The sequence below is a fragment of the Durio zibethinus genome, chromosome 13 (assembly GCF_047325235.1).
Source record: "Durio zibethinus cultivar Kanyao isolate XHJ-2024 chromosome 13, ASM4732523v1, whole genome shotgun sequence".
NCBI classification, from domain to species: Eukaryota; Viridiplantae; Streptophyta; class Magnoliopsida; order Malvales; family Malvaceae; genus Durio; species Durio zibethinus.
In genome coordinates, this window is record NC_143174.1 from 24331882 (window position 1) to 24352283 (window position 20402).

At 38.7% G+C, this 20402-nt stretch overlaps 2 protein-coding genes and 3 pseudogenes across 6 annotated transcripts; 4 read left to right on the plus strand and 1 right to left on the minus strand.

Moving 5' to 3' along the window:
* The first annotated feature begins 597 nt into the window (after nt 1-597).
* LOC111303288 (zinc finger BED domain-containing protein DAYSLEEPER-like) lies at nt 598-4875 on the plus strand. 2 transcript variants are annotated; one of them, XM_022899425.2, is made up of 2 exons: nt 598-760; nt 2471-4875. In XM_022899425.2, exon 2 carries the CDS (start codon nt 2492-2494, stop codon nt 4505-4507), a length of 2016 nt encoding a protein of 671 aa, XP_022755160.2. In that variant the 5' UTR covers nt 598-760; nt 2471-2491; the 3' UTR covers nt 4508-4875. The 2 variants fall into 2 exon arrangements, with proteins under 2 accessions (XP_022755160.2, XP_022755157.2); XM_022899422.2 differs by having other exon boundaries at nt 2474-4875.
* Nucleotides 4876-5378: 503 nt separating this feature from the next.
* Nucleotides 5379-6711, plus strand: LOC149515456 (uncharacterized; annotated as a pseudogene). Its single transcript, XR_016326745.1, has 4 exons — nt 5379-5434; nt 5537-5660; nt 5778-5891; nt 6116-6711. The product of XR_016326745.1 is annotated as an uncharacterized LOC149515456 (transcript).
* A 531-nt stretch (nt 6712-7242) lies between these two features.
* On the plus strand, nt 7243-11426 carry LOC111303289 (zinc finger BED domain-containing protein DAYSLEEPER pseudogene; annotated as a pseudogene). The gene is made up of 2 exons (XR_016326746.1): nt 7243-7496; nt 9226-11426. The product of XR_016326746.1 is annotated as a zinc finger BED domain-containing protein DAYSLEEPER pseudogene (transcript).
* A 751-nt stretch (nt 11427-12177) lies between these two features.
* On the plus strand, nt 12178-15090 carry LOC111303291 (uncharacterized; annotated as a pseudogene). Its single transcript, XR_016326841.1, has 5 exons — nt 12178-12234; nt 12310-12382; nt 12554-12667; nt 12890-13098; nt 13188-15090. The product of XR_016326841.1 is annotated as an uncharacterized LOC111303291 (transcript).
* Nucleotides 15091-15231: 141 nt separating this feature from the next.
* Nucleotides 15232-18683, minus strand: LOC111303287 (putative galactinol--sucrose galactosyltransferase 6). The gene is made up of 5 exons (XM_022899421.2): nt 18398-18683; nt 16927-18311; nt 16607-16816; nt 16350-16484; nt 15232-16098 (listed from the first exon to the last, which is right to left on the minus strand). Exons 1-5 carry the CDS (start codon nt 18611-18613, stop codon nt 15408-15410), a joined length of 2637 nt encoding a protein of 878 aa, XP_022755156.2. The 5' UTR covers nt 18614-18683; the 3' UTR covers nt 15232-15407.
* Between the last annotated feature and the right edge of the window lie 1719 nt (nt 18684-20402).

The following is a 20402-nucleotide window of genomic DNA, read 5'->3' on the forward strand; positions in this document are numbered from 1 at the left end:
TGAAACTTGATAGGATTAGCCGAAGCCAACCATACAAAAACCGAACCACCCCAAACCCTAAACATGCATCATTCATTCATAGAGTCAAATAATGGTTTGGAAAATTTTAGTGGACACATCCCCATGCGATGCCATGTCATGCCATACCATTGGGCTAAACAAAAAAAATTCCCCAAATGTGGACCCACACCGATAAACACAGTCCATTAAAATTCGGTGGGCTACGGTATCCACGCTCAACACGTTTCTCCACTTACCCTAAAAGAAAATATTTGGGGTTGGGTGGGCTGGCTTTTGTGGTCCGTTACGTCGATCGATCAGAATCATGGTTAGTTTTTCGGCGTGCGAAAATGAACCAATAAAGGAACGGAAAATTTTCTTTCCCAAGTTGTGGTATTAGAAGCGGAAGGGAATTGGAGTAATGGACCTTCCCACGCTACTCCCAAAAGTCCAACACCTACAATTCCCTTTTTTTTTTTTTTTAATAATCTCTCAAAGTTTGACCCCATATTACCCTTATCCCCAAAACCAACAGTCCTATCCCAACAGCTGCCCCTTTCTCCTTTCAGGTCCAATTAGCCCTTTCGGGTCTGTTCTAAGCCCAAATCCTCCTTCCATCTTCTCTCTTCTGCTCTGCTCTCCTTCCTTCCCCTTTCTCTCTCCTCTTTCTTCCTGCAAAACCCTAGATCTCTCAGCCTTCCACGTCGCTTTCCGGGCTTCAAATCTACTGCCAGATCCCTTCTCTTTCGGTTTTTGACCGGTAAAGAAAAATTACCCTTACCTAATTTTTGAGTTTCTTTGTTTGACTCTAATTTTGTTGTTTTTCGCTTTTTTTTTTTTTTAATGCTTGCTTTCTTATTCGTTGTTAGTTTGATTTTGGGGTTTGATTTTTTAAGGTTTCATGTTTCAGTGTTATGAGAATTACGATGGTTGCTTTTGATTATATTGACAAACACGAGAGATTGGTGGTGTTATTTTTGTTGTCTTTATAGTTATGGAAGTTGAAGAGTTCGTTTTTATATTTCTTAGGTTGGTTTGCTGTTTTGCCTTGTTTATATGGCTTCCGTTTCGTGTTTTAGGCTTCGATGGGTTTGTCCCTTCAGTTTTGATGATCTGGGTGTGCAGTAGATCTCTCAATTCCTGTTTTTTCTTTGATGGGTTTTTGCTTTGGTTGTTGATCTGGGCAAACATGGGTTTCTATTTTTCTTCTTTTTGATCTGGGCAGATGATTTAGATTTAGATTTAGATTTTGAGTTTGATCTTGAAATTCGGTTGGGTTTCAGTTTTTCTTCATCTGGGCTTTCTCTTTCTGTTTATTTTAATCTTTTTTGAAACGCTAGATCTAGTGTTCTTTTTCATTGTAAACCTTCTCAGATGTTACCAGTCAAAGCCCATTAGATGTACAATTCCTATTTTAGCCCTGTCCTTAAGGTGGGCCCATGTGACTCGTATCTGTCATGTGATGTTCGCTGTTGTCATATAATTTGGTTTTGGGTTGGACCCACCGGATTGGTGACCCAGGCCCAATTATTCCTTGACCCAGGCGCAACTAATGTTTATTCCTCGTCTCTTCATATCTGAAAGAAACGAGGGAGAGAAGTGAAAAAACTCGTGACAATATTTCTTAAATGTAATTTAACCCACGAGCCAATCGAAGTGAGTTCTAAATGTTCAAATGCAAATTTAAAGATAATGCATTGATTGTTAACTTAATAACATCTTACGTGCCAGACTAAGTTGAAACCGTCTATTGTCTTCATAACTGACAGAACACATCCTCCTAAAGACAACCATTCTCGTGATTTCACGCACTATGATTAAAATACGTTGTTCAATATTCAAAGACGTTGGATAAATTTTTTTTTTTGCATATGTTAGAATAAGGGGTTGCTGATGGTAAAGTAATTATTGGATTCTTTTATTCTTTTCTTCCCAATTGAAGCAGCTCTTATTTGTAATCCCGGATTGCCAGCACATTGGATATACGTAGTATAGCATGCCATGCACCATCTTACGTAATGGTAAAATGTTATAGTTCAGTAAGAGTACTGTTTTACACCAACTATACCTGTAGCACGCTGTGTAATTTGTTACCCTTAAAACAAAGAGGTCATATCCAACAGCCTTGACTCAAATCCAGACTGTTTTGCGGTTTAAAGTTAGAAACAAATTAAGGCTTCTTTTCTTTTCTCTAGAACCTGTTCATATATAGTAAGCCACTATGTAATGATGCATCTCAAAGCTGAGAAGATTCTGTTTCGAATGCGCTTTATGCATCCTCTCTCTCTCTCTCTATATATATGTGTGTGTGTGTGTCTAAACTCATGGCTTACTTTGGCAAAACCTCATCATTTCCTGTATTTCTATCATCCAAGTTATTTTAGCCTTAATGGTACTTGGAACTACGCTTTTTTTATGTTATACATACATATTTTCAATTCTTTTTTAAAGTTTATTTTGCTGTCGGCAGCAGGTTTACATCTAGACAGAAATGGCAGAAATGACAGAAATGGAAACAACCCCTGTGGAAAATAACAATGAGCTGGCCCTGATCACTCCTGAAACACAGCCTAACAAGCGAAGGAAAAAGAAGTCCATGGTTTGGGAGTACTTTACCATTGAAACTGTGAGTGCTGGATGTAGAAGAGCATGCTGTAAGCGTTGCAAGCAAAGTTTTGCTTATAGCACTGGTTCCAAGGTAGCAGGGACCAGCCACCTCAAACGTCACATAGCCAAAGGAACCTGTCCAGCACTCTTACGCGACCAAGATAACAATCAATTGACCCCATATAACCCAAGAACGGGTGGAAGTGAACCACCAAAGCGACGCTACAGATCCCCTAGTTCACCTTACATTCCATTTGATCAGGACCGTTGCCGCCATGAAATTGCAAGAATGATAATCATGCATGATTACCCTCTTCACATGGTTGAGCATCCTGGGTTCATAGCTTTTGTTCAGAATCTTCAGCCTCGGTTTGATAAAGTGAGTTTCAACACTCTTCAAGGGGATTGTGTTGCAACTTACTTGAGAGAAAAGCAAAGTGTCATGAAGTTTATTGAGGGTATTCCTGGACGCTTTTGTCTTACACTGGACATGTGGACTTCAAATCAAACCCTGGGTTATGTGTTTATAACTGGACAGTTCATTGATAGTGACTGGAAGTTGCATAGACGGGTTTTCAATGTCATAATGGAGCCATATCCGGATTCTGATTCTGCTCTAAGTCATGCTGTTGCTGCTTGCCTGTCAGACTGGAGTTTGGAAGGCAAGTTATTTTCCCTTACCTTCAATCATCCACAAAGTGAAGCTGGGCTGGAAAATCTTAGGCCTTTACTCTGCATTAAGAATCCGCTTGTTCTTAACGGTCAGCTATTACTCGGAAATTGCATAGCTCGTACTTTGAGCTGCATGGCAAAGGATGTGCTCGGAGCAGGGCAAGAGATCATCAAGAAAATCCGTGATAGTGTGAAGTATGTGAAGACATCAGAATCCCATGATGATAAGTTTGTTCAAGTTAAAAACCAACTTCAAGTGCCAAGTGAAAAGAGCCTATTTCTCGATAATCAAACTCAATGGAACACAACATACCAAATGCTTGCAGCTGCTTCTGAATTGAAGGAAGTGTTTAATTGTTTGGATACTTCTGATCCAGATTATAAGCTAGCCCCGTCAATGGAAGACTGGAATCTAGCTGAGACTTTATGCACTTTCTTGAAACCTCTATTTGATGCAGCCAGCATGCTTACAATTACAACTAACCCTACTGCAATTACATTCTTTCATGAAGCTTGGAAAATACATGCAGACTTAGGCCGTTCAATCACTGATGAGGATCCCTTCATCAGCAATCTTGCTAAGTCAATGCAAGAGAAGATTGATAAATACTGGAAGGATTGTAGCCTGGTTTTGGCAATTGCAGTGGTCATGGATCCTCGATTCAAAATGAAACTTGTTGAGTTCAGTTTCACAAAAATATACGGTGAAGATGCTCCCACATATATCAAAACTGTTGATGATGGAATTCATGAGCTATTTCTTGAATATGTGGCACTTCCACTGCCTTTGACACCGACTTATGCAGATGAAGGAAATGCTGGAAACAATTTTAAGACTGACGAATCTCATCAAGGAAATCTTCTTTCAGACCATGGACTTACAGATTTTGATGCCTACATTATGGAGACTACTAGCCAGCAGATGAAGTCTGAGCTGGATCAGTACTTGGAAGAGTCCTTGTTGCCTCGTGTCCAAGATTTTGATGTCTTAGGTTGGTGGAAGCTGCACAAGATGAAGTATCCAACTCTTTCAAAGATGGCTCGTGACTTTTTGTCAATTCCAGTATTTGCTGCTGCTCCTGACTCAGTCTTTGATATCATAGACAAGCAACTAGATGAGTATCGTTGCTCCCTGCGACCAGAGACTGTGGAAGCCCTAATATGCGCCAAGGACTGGCTTCATTATGGATCTGAAGTTTCAAATGCACTAGTTAAAATGGAATTTTAGGTGATCGTCTTACTTCCATCAGAGTATCATGTTTATGATGGTAGGTTGCCCTATTGGACATATTTAGTTTTCAATTTCACTGTTAGGCTTCTATTTTGTACAATTAGAAAGAATTGTATGGATACTTGGACATGAAAAATTGCTAGAGTAGTTTTTCCTATTGCATGCTTCTTTGAATGTTGTACAGGCCACAGGTCACCAAAACGCCCCAACACCAACCAAGTAGGCTTCTGACAGGGTTAGACTTCTGATTAGTCTTATGATCCTGTTGATCTGTTTGGTTGACTGGATATCAATCTCTGTAGGGAGCTGCAGGCTATGCTTTCTTTTGCCTGTTAAATCATTAATGATTCTCAATATTTTCTGGATGTGCAGTGCATATTTGCATTTTGCTCCGAGCCGCTATAACAACAGCACAATTTGAAGTGATTTTGACTAGCATCTTCGGGTTCAGTTGTTTTTAATTCTATCAGTATATCAATCAGGATGGCATTAAACTGAATGATATGCAATCTGTATAACCATGGAATTTTGATTTTTGAGTTGCTATGTCATCACCAATTCACGAATTCATACCAAGCTAAGCAACCCACTAGCACTAACTCTCATTTTCTCTCTCTAAACCGTGAACCATAATCATACCTGCCTCTCTCTATCTCACTCGCCCACCTCCGGTGAGCTCGCCGCTGGCCTTATTCAAGTACACCAGGCATAAGCCATAAATATTTCTCTTTTCTGTCTCCCGCTCGTCCCTCTGTTTAAATTCTCTCTCTCTGCAACTAAGATTTACTCTTTTATTTTCAACCAAATTAGCCGGATGATTATTAAACGCGAGTGTTAGCTAAAGAGCAACGGAGGGTAAAAGCTGAAGATGGATTTGTCTCTGTTCAAGCAAGACATTGAGAGCTTATTCATGAGTTTGTTCAGGTTCTTTCCTTTTTTTTTTCCCTTTCTCAAATTTATCACAATTTTGGTTCTGGGTGTTACTTTTAAACTTTTAAGAATAATTGTTTGATTTCCAATTGACAGAGTGAAACATATACTTTGGAGGATATGAAGAGAGTATGGTTATGGAGGAAATTCTCATACATTTCTGAGGCCAGTCCTACGAACTTAGCTTTCTCTATGCAATCAGTGTATGCCCATACTATTGGTATGTCAAAGTCTTGCTACTTTCTTTTTGGTTCCAAAAACAGCAAAAAATAGTTGCCTTCTGATTTTTTTTTTCATGCATGAACTTTTTCCTCAGCTATCCTATACTCTTATGCAGATCATCTGGACAATGCTGATTCTTTATCCTGCAGACTAGGAAGGCTCTATTGCCTCTACTGCCCCTATGAAACTCAACCATTCAAACCTCCTTTTAGGATTTATCTCTCGCTTGGTATGTGTCCTCATTTTTCTTTAAATCATTTCCAATGAATGGTATTTATGGTGATAGTTCTATTCAAAAACATGGTTCATTATAACAAGTAATGATAAGAATGCTAAAATTATTTGTTGATTAGGCATCCCGTGTAGCTTACATTATATTTGTTTTTTTTTTCCTTTTCCTTTTTCTTCATTTTTTTTTTCTTTTTGGCTTACAGTGGAATCCTAAACTGACAGGAGAGCTGAAGAAACTTAAAAGCCTTGTTACCGAGGCAAAAGAAATGGGTATAAAAGTAGTGCCTACTTTGGTGAAAAGGATGCTAGAAAAAAGTTTGTTTCTGTTTGGGTTCGTGGACTTAAAAGAAATGAAGGCTCGGTTAGAGAGACAATTAACAGTCTGACAAAATTACAAGATGTGCGTATACAATTTGATTACGAAAAGTATGTTTTTGTTTTATTTTGTCTTTGCTGGTTTCATTTTGACTAACAGGTTATTTACTGATGCCGCTATCGAGCGATACTCGACATTCGACATGAACTTAGTAAGTTATTCAACTCATGAGATAAATTTATGAGTGGAAGCATATGGCACCTTTGAGGCAGATGACAGTGTTCCTATACACTGCAATGACGCTATTAGGTAGAACACAATACAACATATGATCCTCCCAATTGTAAGTGGTGCTGAGAATGTTGTTTATCATTAAAGCTGAGACGGTTCTTCTGAACTGGTTGCGATCCATGAATGCTGTAGAAAACATTTGTGCGTGAAGTTCAGATCTGTATGTTTAATTTTGTTTTGTCTAATGGATAGGCCGAGAGTTTCACTCGCACGCTCTCAATCTATAACAATAGTTTTAGGATGTATGCAATGGGTACCATGAATTTCCTCTTACGATCCTTATTAAATGAGTTGAAACTTGATAGGATTAGCGAAAGCCAACCATACAAAATTCAAACCACCCCAAACCCTAAACATGCATCATTCATTCATAGAGTCAAATAATGGTTTGGAAAATTTTAGTGGACACATCCCCATGCTATGCCATACCATGCCATGCCATTGGGCTAAACGAAAAAAATTCCCCAAATGTGGACCCTCACCAATAAACACAGTCCATTAACATTCGGTGGGCTACTGGTCTCCACGCTCTACACTTTTTACTTACCCTAAAAAAAAAAAAAAAATAGGTTGGGGGGTTGGGGTTGGGGTGGCTGTGGCTGGGGTTGGGTTGGGGTTGGGGTTCGGTGGGCTGGCTTTATGGTCCGTTTCGTCGATAAATCAGAATAATGGTTTGTTTTTTTGGCGTGCGAGCCGAAAAGTCCAACACCTGAAAATCCCTTTTTCTTCTTTAATTATAATCAAGTCTGACCCCATATTACCCTTATCCCCAAAACCAAAAGTCCCATCCCAACAGCTACCCCTTTCTCCTTTCAGGTCCAATTAGCCCTTTCGGGTCTCTCCTAAGCCCAAATCCTCCTTCCCTCTCCTCTGCTCTCCTCCCTTCCCCTTTCTCTCTCCTCTTTCTTCCTGCAAAACCCTAGATCTCTCAGCCTTTCACGTCGCTTTCGGGGCTTCAAATCCGCTGCCGGATCCCTTCTCTTTCGGTTTTTACCGGTAATAAAAAATACCCTTACCTAATTTTTCAGTTTCTTTTTTTGACTTTAATTTTGTTGTTTTTCCCTTCTTTTTCTTTTTTAATGTTTGCTTTCTTATTCATTGTTAATTTGATTATGGGGTTTGATTTTTAAGGTTTCATGTTCAGTGTTATGAGAATTACGATGGTTGCTTTTGATTATATTGACAAACTCGAGAAATTGGTGTTGTTATTTTTGTTGTCTTTATAGTTATTGAAGTTGAAGAGTTCGTTTTTATAGTTTGTTGGTTTGCTCTTTTGCCTCGTTTATATGGCTTCCGTTTCGAGTTTCAGGCTCTCATGGGTTTGTCCCTTTTCAGTTTTGATGATCTGGTTGTGCAGTAGACTTATCAATTCCAGTTTTCTCTGTATGTTAATGGGTTTTTGCTTCGGTTGTTGATCTGGGCAAACATGGGTTTTTCTTTTTCTTATTTTTGATCTGGGCAGATGATTCAGATTTAGATTTTGAGTTTGATCTTGAAATTCAATTGGGTTTCAGGGTTTTCTTGATCTGGGCTTTCTCTTTTTGTTTATTTGAATTGTTTTGCAACCCTAGGTCTAGTTTTTTTTTTTTTTTATTCTATCCCTTGTCAGGTGTTACCAGTGAAAAGCCCATCAGATGTAAAATGCCTAATTTAGCCCTGGTCCTTAAGGTGGACCCATTTGACTTCTATCTAGTCCTGTGATATTAGTTGTTGTCATATGATTCGGTTTTGGGATGGACCCACCGGATTGATGACCCAGGCCCAGTTATCCCTTGACCCAGGCACAACTAATGTTTATTCCTTGACCCAGTCACCTTTCTCTCCATATCCAAAAGAGGGAGCTAAGCGAAATAAAAACAAACTCATGACAATATTTCTTAGATGTAATTTATCCCACGAGCCAATCGATACATTAAAAAGAAAAGGAAAGAAAGTGAATTCTAAATGTTCAAATGCAAATTTAAAGATAATACATTGATTGTTAACTTAATTACATCAAACGTGTCAGGCATTCTAAGTTGAAACTGTCTAATGTCTTCTCTTTAGCACTGACAGAACACATCATAACGACAACTATTCTCGTGATTTCAAGCAATTTTATTAAAATATGTTATTAAATATTCAAAGACGTAGGATAAAATTTTTGTTGCATATGTTAGAATAAGGTGTTGGTGATGGTAAAGTAACAGTTGGATTCTTCTATTCTCTTCTTCCCAATTGAAGCAGCTCTTATTTGTAATCCTGGATTGCCAGCGCATTGGATATACGTAGTATAGCAGGACCATCTTATGTAATGGTAAAATGTTACAGTTCCGAAAGAGTACTGTTTTCCACCAACTATACCTGTAGCACGCGTTGGAATTTATTACCCTTACAACAAAGAGGTCATATCCAACAGCCTTGACTCAAATCCCGACTGTTTTTGGAGTTTAAAGTTGAAATGAATTAAGGCTTCTTTTCTTTTCTCTAGACCTCTTGCTATTTAGTAAGCCACTATGTAATGATGTATCTCAAAGTTGAGAAGATTCTGTTTGTAATGAGCTTTTTAGATCCTCTCTCTCTCTCTGTGTGAAAACTCGTGGATTACTTTGGCAAAACCTCATCGTTTCCTGTATTTTCAATCAACCAAGTTATTTTAGCCTTAATGGTACTTGGAACTACTCTTTATTTATGTTCTATATACATTTTTTGAATTCTTTTTAAAAGTTTCTTTCGCTGTTAGCAGCGGGGTTTACTTCTAGACAGAAATGGCAGAAATGACAGAAATGGAAACAACCCCTGTGGAAAATAACAATGAGCTGGCCCTGATCACTTCTGAAGCACAGCCCAACAAGCGAAGGAAAAAGAAGTCCATGGTTTGGGAGTATTTTACCATTGAAACTGTAAGTGCTGGATGTAGAAGAGCATGCTGTAAGCGTTGCAAGCAAAGTTTTGCTTATAGTACTGGTTCCAAGGTAGCAGGGACCAGCCACCTCAAACGTCACATAGCCAAAGGAACCTGTCCAGCACTCTTACGCGACCAAGATAACAATCAATTGACCCCATATAACTCAAGAATGGGTGGAAGTGAACCACCAAAGCGACGCTACAGATCCCCTAGTTCACCTTACATTCCATTTGATCTGGACCGTTGCCGCCATGAAATTGCAAGAATGATAATCATGCACGATTACCCTCTTCACATGGTTGAGCATCCTGGGTTCATAGCATTTGTTCAGAATCTTCAGCCTCGGTTTGACAAGGTGAGTTTCAACACTCTTCAAGGGGATTGTGTTGCAACTTACTTGAGAGAAAAGCAAAGTGTCATGAAGTTTATTGAGGGTGTTCCTGGACGCTTTTGTCTTACACTGGACATGTGGACTTCAAATCAAACCCTGGGTTACGTGTTTATAACTGGACAATTCATTGACAGTGACTGGAAGTTGCATAGACGGGTTCTCAATGTCATAATGGAACCATATCCGGATTCCGATTCTGCTCTATGTCATGCTGTTGCTGCTTGCCTGTCAGACTGGAGTTTGGAAGGCAAGTTATTTTCCCTCACCTTCAATCATCCACAAAGTGAAGCTGGGCTGGAAAATCTTAGGCCTTTACTCTGCATTAAGAATCCGCTTGTTCTTAACGGTCAGCTGTTACTCGGAAATTGCATAGCTCGTACTTTGAGTAGCATGGCAAAGGATGTGCTCGGAGCAGGGCAAGAGATCATCAAGAAAATCCGTGATAGTGTGAAGTATGTGAAGACATCAGAATCCCATAATGATAAGTTTGTTCAAGTTAAAAACCAGCTTCAAGTGCCAAGTGAAAAGAGCCTATTTCTTGATAATCAAACTCAATGGAACACAACATACCAAATGCTTGCAGCTGCTTCTGAATTGAAGGAAGTGTTTAATTGTTTGGATACTTCTGATCCAGATTATAAGCTAGCCCTGTTAATGGAAGACTGGAAGCTAGCTGAGACTTTATGCAACTTCTTGAAGCCTCTCTTTGATGCAGCCAGCATGCTTACAACTACGACTAACCCTACCACAATTACATTCTTTCATGAAGCGTGGAAAATACATGCAGACTTGTGCCGTTTGATCACTAGTGAGGATCCCTTCATCAGCAATCTCGCTAAGTCAATGCAAGAAAAGATTGATAAATACTGGAAGGATTGTAGCCTGGTTTTGGCAATTGCAGTAGTCATGGATCCTCGATTCAAAATGAAACTTGTTGAGTTCAGTTTCACAAAGATATACGGTGAAGATGCTCCCACATATATCAAAATTGTTGATGATGGAATTCACGAGCTATTTCTTGAATATGTGGCACTTCCATTGCCTTTGACACCAACTTATGCAGATGAAGGAAATGCTGGAAACAACGCAAAGACTGACGAATCTCATCGAGGAAATCTTCTTTCAGACCATGGACTTACAGATTTTGATGTCTACATTATGGAGACTACTAGCCAGCAGATGAAGTCTGAGTTGGATCAGTACTTGGAAGAGTCCTTGTTGCCTCGTACCCAAGAGTTTGACGTCTTAGGTTGGTGGAAGCTGAACAAGATGAAGTATCCAACTCTTTCAAAGATGGCTCGTGACTTTTTGTCAATTCCGGTATCTGCTGCTGCTCCTGACTCAGTCTTTGATATCGTAGACAAACAACTAGATGAGTATCGTTGCTTCCTGCGACCAGAGACAGTGGAAGCCCTAATATGTGCCAAGGACTGGCTTCATTATGGATCTGAAGTTTCAAATGCACTTGTTAAAATGGAATTTTAGATGCATGTCTTACTTTCATCACAGTATCATGTTTATGATGGTAGGTTGCTGTATTGGACATATTTAGTATTGAATTTCACTGTTAGGCTTCTCTTTTGTACAATTAGAAAGAACCGTATGGATGCTTGGACATTAAAAACCTAATTGCTAGAGTAGTTTTTCCTATTGTGTGCTTCTTTGAATGTTGTACAGGCCACAGGTCACCAAAAGCCCCAACAACAACCAGCAGGGTTAGACTAATGACTAGTCTAAAAATCCCGTAGATCTATTTGGTTGCATGGATATCAATCTCTGTAGGGAGCTGCAAAAAATCCTGTCTTTTGCCTGTTATTCATTAATAATTCTCAATATTTTATGGATGTGCAGTGCATATTTGCATTTCGCTCTGAGCCGCCATAACAACAGCACAATTTGAAGTGATTGTGACTAGCGTCTTCGGGTTCAGTTGTTCTCAATTCTCGTCAAGTATGAGCTCAGTATATCAATCAAGATAGCATGAAACTGAATGAAATGCAATCTATTTCATGCTATCTGTATAACCATGGAATTGTGATTTTTGAGTTGCTTTGTTAGTACCAATTCATGAATTCATACCAAGACTTTGCCAAATGCCATCCATTGCCATTTGTTGATTATCTAACCATTGGGTCAAAGTTGTTAGATCCAAAACCTGGCATGTCCCCTTCTTCTGTCGTCATAACTGCTTCTCTCTATCTCACTCTCCCGCCTCCGCCCTTACTCATGCACACCTGGCGTAGCCCATAAATATTTCTCTCTTCTTTATTTGTCTCGTCCCTCTCTTTAAATTCTGTCACTCTGCCACTAAAATTTACTCTTTTATTTTCAACCAGATTCGCCGGATGAATATTAAACACGAGGGTTAGCTAAAGAGCAACGGAGGGTAAAAGCCGAAGATGGAATTGGCTCCATTCATGCAAGACATTGACGAGCCTATTAATGAGTTTGTTCAGGTTCTTTTTTTTTTTTTTTTTTTCTCAATTTTATCACAATTTGGGTAGAATAATTGTCTGATTTCCAATTGACAGAGTGAATCAATAACTTTGAATGATATGAAGAGAGTATGGTTATGGAGGAAATTCTCATACATTTATGAGGCCAGTCCTTACTACGAACTTAGCTTTCTTTATGCAATCACTCTATGCCCATACCATTGGCATGTCAAAGTCTTGCTGCTTTCATTTTGGTTCCAAAAACAGCAAAATATAGTTTCCTTTTGATTTTTTTTTCATGCATGATCTTTTTCCTTAGCTATCCTATACTCTTATGCAGGTCATGTGGTCAATGCTGATTCTTTATCCTGCACACTAGGAGGGCTCTATTGCCTCTACTGCCTCTATGAAACTCAACCTTTCAAACCTCCTTTTAGGATTTATCTTTTGCTTGGTGTGTTTCCTCATTTTTCTTTAAATCATTTCCAATAAATTGTATTTATGGTGATAGTTATACTCAAAATCAAGGTTCATTATAACAAGTAATGATAAGAATGCTAAAATTATCCGTTGACCAGGCATCCCCTGTTTAACTTACTTTATGTTTGTTATTTTTTCCTTTTCCTTCATCTTCGTTTTGTTCTTTTTGACTTACTATGAAATCCTAAACTGACAGGAAAGCTGAAGAAACTTAAAAGCCTTGTTGCTGAGGCAAAAGAAATGGGTATAAAAGTTGTGCCTACTTTGGTGAAAAGGTTGCTGGAAAAAAGTATGTTTCTGTTTGGGAGGTTCAGATATCTATCTTTTAAATGAGGGCTCGGTTAGTGAAACAATTAACAGTCTGACAAAATTACAAGATGTGCGTATACAAGTTGCATATGAGAAGTAGGTTCAGATATCTATCTTGTACTATTGCATATGAAAAGAATGTTTTTGTTTTATTACGTCTTTGCCGGTTTCATTTTGACTAACAGGTTATTTACTGATACTGCTATCGAGCAATACCACCACATGGACTTGGTAAGTTATTCAACTCATGAGATAAATTTATGAGAGGAAGCATATGGCACCTTTAAGGCAGATGTTAGTGTTCCTATATGCTGCAGTGACTGCTAGTAGGTGGGACACAATACAACATATGATGTGGTGCTAAGAACGTTGTTTTTCATTAAAGCTGAGACCAGTTCTTCCGAAATGGTTGCGATCCATGAATACTGCAGAAAGCATTTGTGCATAAAGTACGGATCTGTATGTTTAATTTTGTCTTGTCTAATGGATAGGCTGATAGTTTCACTTGCACGCTCTCAAACTATAGATAACAATAGTTTAGGGTGTATGCAATGGGTACCATTAATTTCCTATTGTAATCCTTATTGAATTAGTTTTTGGTTTAAACTACTTCTGATTATGTGATATCTGCTCTTACTGCTTATTGAACAAGGGTATGGAGGTTGACCTCAATATGCTAAAGAAAATGTCCACAGAATATGCAGTGGCCAAGAAACAAGCCATTGAACGTACATCTTATGCTCTTTTTCTGGCACTTTATCAATCTTTACAATAGGCCTAAACATGACTATATGTTTTTGAACTGACTACTCTTAATATCGGGATGTGGTGTTATGCTTATCATTTTGGAACCTGGATTGAAGTGCTTTTGACCTCGAGGATGCCCTTAGTAAATGAGCATATTTATGTAGGTAACGTTAAGCTGCTTCTTTTGGTATTTTATATGTTATGTTGTATGTGTCATTTACAATTACCTTTTCCCATAATTCATAAACCTATATTGATGAATCTCATGAAGTCTATGATTATTTTCCAAATGATAATAATAATGAATGTAAATGGCAATATAATTGATCTCAAAAATTATTCTGAAAGTGGTAAGACATTCATGTCCTTGGTCATCATTTCATCTTATAGGTAAATTATTTCTCCATGAATATCCATAACTTTTTGTTTTCCTTCGCTGCTGTCTTAATATCCCATTTTCCCTTTGTAGTGCCAAATTACTCACTGAAACTGTTCTACTATGTGGCTTGTGTAGCAAGTTTTCCTGTTTGTCTGGTTTAAACTGTTCATGATTTCTTTTCTTATTCTGTTTTCAATTTAATCTGTTATTAAAGAGGCCGGTGAGGTGCTGGATGTTCAGAACATAGAGCATATATCGGAAAATAAAGAATCTCATAATGAAATAATTGAGAAGATAGATGAGAACTTGAACAAGCAAAGAGAAGTGTTTTATCAACGGACAGGATTGAACCAGCAGCCTGCTGAAGAGGAGCAACCAAGGCAGTTACAACTGCAAGAAAATGAGCAGGAAAACAATGTTGCTGATGAGTTCTTTCATCTACTTTATCAAAATGAGTGAATTGTTTCTTTAAGAATTCATCTTAATGAAGGGCGCCTTCTCCTGATTTTTATCCAACTAATAGTGTCAATGATGGTTTTGGGTTTGGTAGCATTTGTTATTATAGGAATAGGCATCTGAATTTGAAGACATGAGAAATGTTCCTTAAGAAAATGTTTAATGAAATTTCAACTGCCATTACTTTTGACTTTGATTTAATATTCAACAGTCTGGATAGAGTGCTCCAGATGCAGAACCCAATTGCCTGAGAGGAGTTCAAAGGGATCTGGGTTGTAGCCGAGGCTCCTGTTTCCTAGGGTTGAAGGATCCATGTCTGAGGCTGTGGAGGGATGAGTAAAAAAGAAAGGAGATAAAGCAAGTGGATCTTTTGTACCAAGGGTTTGAAAACCCAACTCCTCTTTCCTTTGGATGGAAAGAACTAGTCATCATATGGCTGGGGAGAAGAATAGCATTGTGAATGACTGCTGATAGTCTGTGTTTCAGTTGTCATCATTCTTTGATGGTCTACAGATAAATGGAATTTCATTAGATTTCATTAGGTTCACAAAGTTCTCCAATTGCTTGATTCTGAGGGGATAACAGCACTTTCCTGCTGTAAATGTGACTCATAGGGGAAACATAACGTATGTAACCAAGAAACCAGCTTTAATAGCAAGAAGAAACTTTTATTTCAATCTCTTCCCTCCATCTTAAATGATACATAAAACTAATAAATGGGTAAAAAATATGAGGGGATATAATGATAAAACCCCAAATAGAGCAAGACCTACTCTCAACATATTCCTCAGTGAATCTGACATTCTGCTGTACTGCATCTAACTCATAACTCAACTTCAACAACATGGACTTTCTGCCCTTCCTCGGGCAATTTTTCCAAGCTGAACTTCAACAATCCGGATGATGGCTCGTAGTCAAATTCAACTTCACTAGATCCAACAGTGCACTTTCTTGGCTTAGCTGATGAATAAGCACCAAAGTTGCCACAACCTTTAATCTCCATGCAAACTTTCCCTACCAATTCATTGCTACAGTTCTCTACTCTCACACCACTAAGGCCACTGCTTTCACCTCCGTATCCAACATCGAGCTCAGATAAATTGACACCATTACTAACTTCATATTTTAGCCCCTCAATAGCACCACCTGAATTGTACATGTTGATGAGTCCCAACGGTGCAAAACTGAACCCTGGTGCCAAAACCTTGATAGGTGTTAGTGTGAGGGTTTCATGCTCAAGGACCTTGAGGGACACCGGCATGGCTGCATTATATGGTAGGGTGATTACTTCACCGGTCCGGTGATAGTAAACTGCACAGTCACCAGTCCAGTCATGGTCCAAGGAGGCCTCCGCAATGAGGTGGACGTCACAACCCTTTACATGGCCCGATAGGGACTTCATCTTGGTTTGGTGGAAAGTATTTTTCCTTGCACAGCTGTTCCACGCCGCACCTTGGCAGTTGTATACACCAAGAACTCCGGTGTACTTGTTCATGTTCCATATCTTCAACAAGCTGCAATCAAAGGAAGTGCCAACAAGCAAACAACATATCAAACTCCAGAAATAGTAATTTTAATAGTTGAGACTTGTTCATTAATGGAGCTGTCTAAACCATTTTAACTTCCAAGGCTTAATTTATCATATCTGAACATGTAAAATATATGCAATAAGAAGCCTATGTTCCATCTAATTAGTTAATTTTCTAATGGTTTTATTTCTATTCATTCCGTTCCACCCAAAGAGAGTGAAAAAGCTGAAGCTTACCTAACCCCATCACGAGCTGGATCTGTGAACAAGCAATCACGAGTGGGCCGTCCTGGCAAACGCGCACGGAGAATCGACCCATCAGGCAACACCAATTTCTTCAGAAGCTCAAAGTTATGCCTTCCAGGCGCATCACTGTTACAAACAAAAGGTTAATATTTAGCCACCAGTAACCATAAACTGGTAACCCAAACAATTTTGATCATAAGTAAACCAAACAGAAAGAGGCCAAGGGGGGCTGGGCGATTCCTCCTTACCTAACATAGATGGGGCCGCCGCTAATAGCACGTGCTGAGGCGTGGTACTCGGCGGCCGGATGAAGAGAGTGGAACATGTCCCAATCCGGCAGCATAAATTCCCCAAGGAAAACACTATTGTACGCCACCGCCGCAATGTGGATGGTGTGTGATACTGGGTCACGCGGGTAGAAATCATCTGATGCTCTCACCACCGCCGTCTGCTTCGAACTGTTTCCACACAATTTCAAAATACAACCCACCACATCAGAACAAAAAAAACCCCCCAAAAAAATAAAACATAAAATAAAAAAGAAATGACAGGAGGAGAAGAAAATTACCAGTAGAGTGCATCTGTGTTATGGCTCATGCAAGCGATGATCCCATTGTCGGGAAAATTCCTGCCCACCGATGCATCAAGAGCCTGATGATATTGCCTCGTCAACTCCACCCTTCCACCGAGCCCAGCACCAAGAGTTTCCAAAATGCACTGCACGTCCACCTTAACTCCGTCTATACCCGCATCCGCCAGATAACTGTGCAACTCATTGTAAAACTTGTACACGTTCTTTGGGTTTACCAAACCCAACCCTTGAACCGCTATCGCATCGGTTTTCCAACCCGGTTCATTGTCCACCACTCCCTTCGAAACCATCGGGTACAGGATTTTCGATCCGTATCCTTCCATTTCCTCAACTCCAGGTCGGACTCCACCCCAGTACCCAGTAATTGCGTGCCATACGTACACATAACTTAACCCGTGTTTTTCTTTGGCAATGTTGACGATGTTTTTTAACCCCACCGTCGGATCGTCTTTCTTTTGGAATTTCTCGTTTTCTTTTATCGCGGTCAAACGAAGCAACGGCTGTTGTTTTGTTTCGGCCTGATCTGCCGATGACGATGAAGTTTCTTCTTCCTGGGGATCCCCACCGACGGATTGCCATCCGTCGTCGATGATCACGAACTTCGGAGGGGTCCCACCGGAAGCTAAAGACTCGAGCCCAGCTTCGACTCCTTCTTGAGTAACGTCCTGGTAAAACGCGTCCCAGGTGCACCACCCGAAATAATCAACGATTCCAGGTAATTTTTTCTCGTGCCGTTGACGGAACGTTTTGAGATGTAATTTGACGGCCTTGATTGCTTCCGATATTGTACTGAAAGGGTCAGTGCCAGCATGGATGAAAACAGAATGCGTGAACGACGAGGCTTTAGTGTCGGCGTCGCCACTCTCCAGACACAGCTCTAGCTGGTCGTTTTGGTTCCCTTGTAAGACGGCTCGAAACGAGCCTTCGATTAAAGGCAGGAATACGGTGTAAACGATCTGATTTTCTTCGGTTGAGTCAAGGTGGGACCCTTCTTTGGTTTCAACCAATAGGAATTGAGTCTCGAGAGGTATGTCTTTGCCTTGATCTCCCATTTTCTGGGCCATCCACCATAGCTTGAACCTAAAGCAGGACATGAACCGGACGTCGCGTAAAGTGCCGATGGGGACCACATGCCTGCTATTCTCTTCATCAAAAACCGCACCGAGGAAAACTCCCTCGACCGGACCGGATTCTGAACCGGAAGTCGCGATCACATTTTCGGGAACTCCGGTTAGGATTGTCCGGTTCTTTACGATTAATTTCCTCTCGGCGATCCTAACCGCCGGTTTAATCGTCATTCCTTCTAATTCTTCTTCTTGTTCTTTATATAGCTTCTTCAAAGGTGGCTTTAAATCACGTCTCTGAAAAATCCAAAAAAACCCATTCAGAAACCATAAATTCAAAACATCAAACACATAAATGAAAGAAAATGCGAGCACCTAATTACCTTAAAAGACAATATCGATAACGCTGGATTTGGAGAAACCCTGGAAACTCCAGCACCTGAAATCCCAGAACGGAAACGTTTCTGAAAATTTTGCTTTGAAAAGTTCCTAGAGAACTGCAAACTTCGACGTTGATTAGATTTGGAGTGAAAGCAAATGAAAGAAAGACTCCTATTTATAGCTAAGAATCGTGAACTGTAACAAGAATTTGACATCATTTTTTTCCCTTCTCTCTCTTAATCGCTGTCCTCTATTTTTTTTTTTCTTTTTTGAGTTTCTTCTCGGATTACCGTCCCACTTTGTTGCCGGGTTTAATAATTTTTCGAGCTACCTATCAAACGGTTAGACTTAACGGTAGATTAGATTGCCAAGTCGGATCCACGTTGTATCAATCCTGAATCCCTGTTTATTTAGACCGACCAGAAAGACCAGAAAGATTTCTGCACTTTGAGGTACTGTTTTCGTCTTGTTGTGGATTAATTTTAACGCGGGCTGATTAGCGTCCACGTAAGTACTATGTGACATCTCTCACGCGCCTCAAACGCATCCTTTTGCATTTTTCACGTGGCACACCTCATCAAACGGCTGCGTTTTTTTTTATAATTTTTTACTGTTGAAAACTTAAAAAAAAAACAACAAGAAGAAGCAGAAAAATCTTTTCTCTGCCTCGGCGTATTGGGAAATAGGATCAATGATTGAATTATCCACGTCAGAAATTAATGGGATGGACCCATTTTTTTGGATAAATTAAATGGTTTTTATCTTCTCGGAGACATGGGGTGGGTGGGGGCTGTGGCTGCCCCTTTCTATGAAAAATAGGAGAGATCTTTGCAGTTTGCAATTTGCAATTTTTTAAAATTAAATTTATGGGAGTGATGTTTTTGTTTTGAATTCAATCAATACCAATGGGATTGATATAGTAATAATAACAAAACAAAATCAATGATCAATTATTGGATTCAATCAATGCAAAAGTAACTGTTTTAAAATTTTGATTAGAGATGACAACGAATCGAATCGATAAGAATTTTTATTCGCTTCGATCAGATTTTAAATATAAAAAATTTAGATTTGATTCGATAATTTTTTATTATTTTTTATATTCAAATTTAATTCGATTTGATATTATATAAAATTATATTCGATTCGAAATTAATAAAATATTAATTTTAATATAAATATAAAATTATATATATAAATATATATAAATAATTAAAAAATTATTTATATATATCAGATCGGATATGATCAAGTTTGTCTAAAATTTGACTTCGACTTTTTCTTCGTATCACCTGATTTAATTTGATACTTGACTTTTAAAAATAAAAAATTAATCTTAAAAAATTAGATCCAATCAAAATTCATCGTGTATAAATTTTTTTACCTTCTCTAATTTTGACTTATTGGAACCAGAAAAAGGTTGCAGGCAAAAGCAATCTCAATTAAATATTACTTCCTTTTTCTTCTGTTCTAAGTCATTAGCTGGTGAAAATTTCTGAATTGTTTATGTTGAGAAACAATCTGAAGCTACATTGACAATTATAATTTGGTAAATAATTTCAATAAATTAAAAAATATCGTGTTCATTCAACGAGTAATGTACGAATTAATTTTTTTTTTAAAGATTCTATTGATTTAACAAGAAACGTTAAATATTTAAAAAGGGGTTTAATTACCTTTGGTAATGATTTAATTGCATATAAGACATATTAGCTGAGCTTTAGAGTTGATTCAAATCATCAATTATTGATATGAATCGGTCAACTCGATATTTGATATTTTCCCGTCTGATAAGATTTGTTCTTTGGATTTTACCAGTTTTTCAAGACCACGTACCAAATTCAGTGCCACCTTCCATGATATTTGCAGTGGAAAGCAAGAACAAGTAAACCCATAAATTAATTTTTTTTTATTATTATTCGCATGGTGATTAGGATTTTTTTCTTCATTATAGCGAAGCTCACCCTCCACGTTAGCAGCCAATTTGTTATCATCATCAATAATTAA